Source organism: Limulus polyphemus, unplaced genomic scaffold, assembly GCF_000517525.1.
Source record: "Limulus polyphemus unplaced genomic scaffold, Limulus_polyphemus-2.1.2 Scaffold82739, whole genome shotgun sequence".
NCBI lineage: Eukaryota > Metazoa > Arthropoda > Merostomata > Xiphosura > Limulidae > Limulus > Limulus polyphemus.
This window is the reverse complement of record NW_013748335.1, coordinates 1-4,279: the sequence shown is the minus strand read 5'-3', so window position 1 is coordinate 4,279 and position 4,279 is coordinate 1. Positions and strand designations below refer to the sequence as shown.

General features: G+C 33.5%; 1 protein-coding gene across 1 annotated transcript; it reads left to right on the top strand.

Moving 5' to 3' along the window:
* Nucleotides 1-558: 558 nt before the first annotated feature.
* LOC106477831 (protein tumorous imaginal discs, mitochondrial-like) lies at nucleotides 559-3,950 on the top strand (the record flags this gene model as incomplete). Its single annotated transcript, XM_013938355.2, has 2 exons — nucleotides 559-761; nucleotides 3,762-3,950. Coding segments are annotated over exons 1-2 (336 nt in total), but the record flags the coding sequence as incomplete, so codon positions are not given.
* Between the last annotated feature and the right edge of the window lie 329 nt (nucleotides 3,951-4,279).

Genomic DNA, 4,279 nt, shown 5'->3' with positions numbered 1-4,279 from the left:
TCAGCTATTTTTAAAACAAATTATAAATAACATGAAAATCCAATATTGTATGTGATTTATATACAAGACAGCATTAATGTGGGTGTTTTGTACATCTGTGTATTAATGTGGATGTTTTGTACGTCTGTGTATTAATGTGGGTGTTTTGTACGTCTGTGTATGTGACTTATAAACAAGACAGCATTAATGTGGGTGTTTTGTACGTCTCTGTATGTGATTTATATACAAGATAGCATTAATGTGGGTGTTTTGTACATCTGTGTATGTGATTTATATACAAGATAGCATTAATGTGGGTGTTTTGTACATCTGTGTATGTGATTTATATACAAAACAGCATTAATGTGGGTGTTTTGTACATCTGTGTATTAATATGGGTGTTTTGTACATCTGTGTATTAATGTGGGTGTTTTGTATGTCTCTGTATTAATGTGGGTGTTTTATATGTCTGTGTATGTGATTTATAAACAAGACAGCATTAATGTGCGTGTTTTGTACGTCTCTGTATTAATGTGGGTGTTTTGTACATCTGTGTATTAACATGGGTGTTTTGTAGTTTTATTTAAGCATTGAAAAGATTAATATGATTAATTATTTACAAACTACAGATTATTATGAAGCTAAATTTCCAACAAGCAGCACGAGGTGTGAATAAAGATGTCACCATTAATGTTATCGATACGTGTCCTAAATGTAATGGTTCTCGTTGCGAACTTGGAACGAAAGCAATCAGATGCCCGTACTGTAATGGAACAGGGATGGTGAGTACTAACCACAATTTTTAAATTTTTCCTGTTGTCAGAATGTCGGTAAATGTTTAAATAAATTCTCTCGTTTGTTGACTGTCTGTGGGGAAGTATCAAACTAGTAAGTTTAAGAACTTCAGTTACTTGTGGTCTCCAAGTAATACTGTTTAAATATTTCAAGCTTTATTTACAAAAAGCCTGTCTTGTTTCAAGGAAATTGATGTATTTGTTACTTTTGGCCACAAACTCTTTTCGGTACCATTCTAGCAAAATGTTGTGTGAAGTTCATTAAATGTTCATTAAAACATTTCCAGGAAAGTAGTCGACATGTTAGATAATCAGTTTTACTATCAATAAAGGAATGAATACATTGATAGCCTATTTATATATGTGTTGTTTTTTTCCTGTAATTTAGTTCGGTTGACATTTCATGAAGTTGCCTTAATCAGTTGGCCATTAATATTGAAAGGATATCAGAACAGGGCAATTGAGTTTAAAAATCTTTTCTTCTGTGTTAATTTTCAAGAAGGTAAAGAAATGAAGCAGTTATTGCTAGGGTTAAAAGTGGACATGATTTGATGAAAGAAGCAAGCTAAGTTTAGTGAAATTCATAAATATTATTGTTTCTCAATATAAAATTTGAAAGTAAATGTGGTTAGAGGTCTTTATTATCTTACTGTCATGACTTCAACTTCAATTACTATTTATTGCACAGTGTTTCAGCTGCATGAAGTTTAAAATTAAAGTTTGAAAAGATTGAAAACGCTTAAGTAGATATGTTTTATCATATCTTTATCAAGTTCAACTTATCATAGAGAGGAAGAACGTGTGGTAAACTAAAACATGATGTTTGTGTGTGTGTGTCATAAACACAGAACATGATGTTTGTGTGTGGTAAACTAGAACATGATGTTTGTGTGTGGTAAACACAGAACACGATGTTTGTGTGTGGTAAACTAGAATATGATTTTTGTGTGTGGTAAACACAGAACATGATGTTTGTGTGTGGTAAACACAGAACACGATGTTTGTGTGTGGTAAACACAGAACACGATGTTTGTGTGTGGTAAACACAGAACACGATGTTTGTGTGTGGTAAACACAGAACACGATGTTTGTGTGTGGTAAACACAGAACACGATGTTTGTGTGTGGTAAACACAGAACATTGTGTGTGATAAACACAGAACATGATGTTTGTGTGTGGTAAACACAGAACACGATGTTTGTGTGTGGTAAACACAGAACACGATGTTTGTGTGTGATAAACACAGAACATTGTGTGTGATAAACTGTGTTGTATGGTTAACCCTTATCCTCTGTTGGAAGAGTTCTTGTGTCAGGTTTTGAATATGAGCTAGGATTCTTTTACAGAAGGAGTCTGTGACTTGTTGGCGATAAATTTGAACAATATACGGACAACACACAATCCACTTGTTTTAAGTTAACGTATTCAAAACATGTCAAACGTATATATCACAGATATATACAAGATATCACAGTGATATCTAAAACTCTAAAGTCTATTTTCTTGTAAAAAGTCCACACAAGCTGGTTCCATTACTTTAGAATCCAAATGACAAGATAAATTATTTTTCTCTACTCTGTTTCTTACTGCACAATCTGCAATAAATTCACTTACATTTCTCCACGAGTTACCACAGTTGTATCCAGAACTTTAAATATTTGTCTCCTTTTCATCAAAGTCAACACAGATGGGTTCAATTACTTTAGAAAACCCTTTGACAAGACAAATTATTCTCCTTATCTCTGTTAAACTGTGGAATTCACTTTAAAATATTCCTCGTTATGGTTAAACTAACAATCAAACAGTCTAACTTTACTTTCACTAACTTATCGGTTTCTAACTTAACTTCAACTTCTTTAGAAATCGCCCGTCACAGCTAAACTGCCAATCACTAAGTCTAGATCTGTCTAATTATCTCTCACTGTATCTCTGTATCTGCACATATTTATAACATACAACAGAAAAATCTAGAAATATCTAGCAAAGAACTTGTATATTTAAAACTCCAAGGCCAAACAAAATCCAGAATTTTTGCCCACCAAGGGTCATTTCCCATATTCTAACAAGGCCTTCCTAACATTTTTGTCTCGTTACGATATGCATGGTTCATATCTGTAGACTTGCAAGCATGGAACTTTAATTACTCTTTACTTTTAGAACTTCAAATTTCCAAATTACTTATGTTCTGAAACTTGTGTCAAAATACAGAGAACAGTCTTTCACGTGCGAGTACTTGAATTAACGTATTTCTAGATTTCATGTTTGCTGTTCGTATTAAACTAGAACAGCTTAATATAATACATTGATATAAACTTATAGACATTTTGCGTGAGTTCCTGATTTGTGAGGTAAGTGATTAATTAGAGTTTTCTGTATACCACTAGTGGAAATGTAGATTATCTTTGTGCTAATGGTGCCTACTTTTTATGCCAGTAGAACTTGTGATTATAGTGTTTGTTGTACACTGACGGTGTATGTACCAGATGCCAACAATCTTTCTGTCAAATGTCTACAGTGTCGATGCCATATGCTAATAATCTCCGTCGTATGCTGATTGCATCTGTGCCATGTGCTTGTGATCTCTATGTCATATGCCAATGGTGTCTCTGGTAATTTGTTTTTACATTAATCTTTGCTTCCTTGTTTCTGTGTAACAATTTCTGTCAATCAGTCAAGTTTCTTCAGTTTTTTTTAGCCATCTGCTTCGTTAATCTTGTATTCTATTTTTTTTTCCTGTTCTCACTAGGGGGAGACGGCAGTGAAAAGTAGCCTTTTATTTCTCCTTTTCTTTGGATTCTAATGAAAGTTGTTTGATAAAACAAGGAATCTTCCCTTCCATTTATCTGTATTTTCAGATATTTATCTTTTTTGTATGCTGCATTTGTTTGTTATTTCTGTTAGTAATTCACTGCTGAGTAAATTAATAATTTTTTTTATGTTTGAAAATTTGTTTAAAGGTTCAAGATAGGTTTTAATTTATACACTTAGGAAACTATTAGCACAGGACCATTTGTCATGAGAAGTACGTGTCGACGCTGCCACGGGACACGCATGCATATAAAGTTTCCATGTAACGAATGTGAAGGCAAGGGGACAACTGTGCAGAAGAAAACTGTGACAGTACCAGTTCCAGCAGGTGAGAGAAAGTTACTGATATTAATACACCAGTTCCAGCAGGTGAGACAAAGTTACTAATATTAATATACCAGTTACAGAAGGTGAGAGAAAGTTACTAATATTAATATACCAGTTCCAGCAGGTGAGAGAAAGTTACTAATATTAATATACCAGTTCCAGCAGGTGAGATAAAGTTACTAATATTAATACACCAGTTACAGCAGGTGAGATAAAGTTACTAATATTAATACACCAGTTCCAGCAGGTGAGAGAAAGTTACTAATATTAATACACCAGTTCCAGCAGGTGAGAGAAAGTTACTAATATTAATACACCAGTTACAGCAGGTGAGATAAAGTTACTAATATTAATACACCAGTTCCACCAAG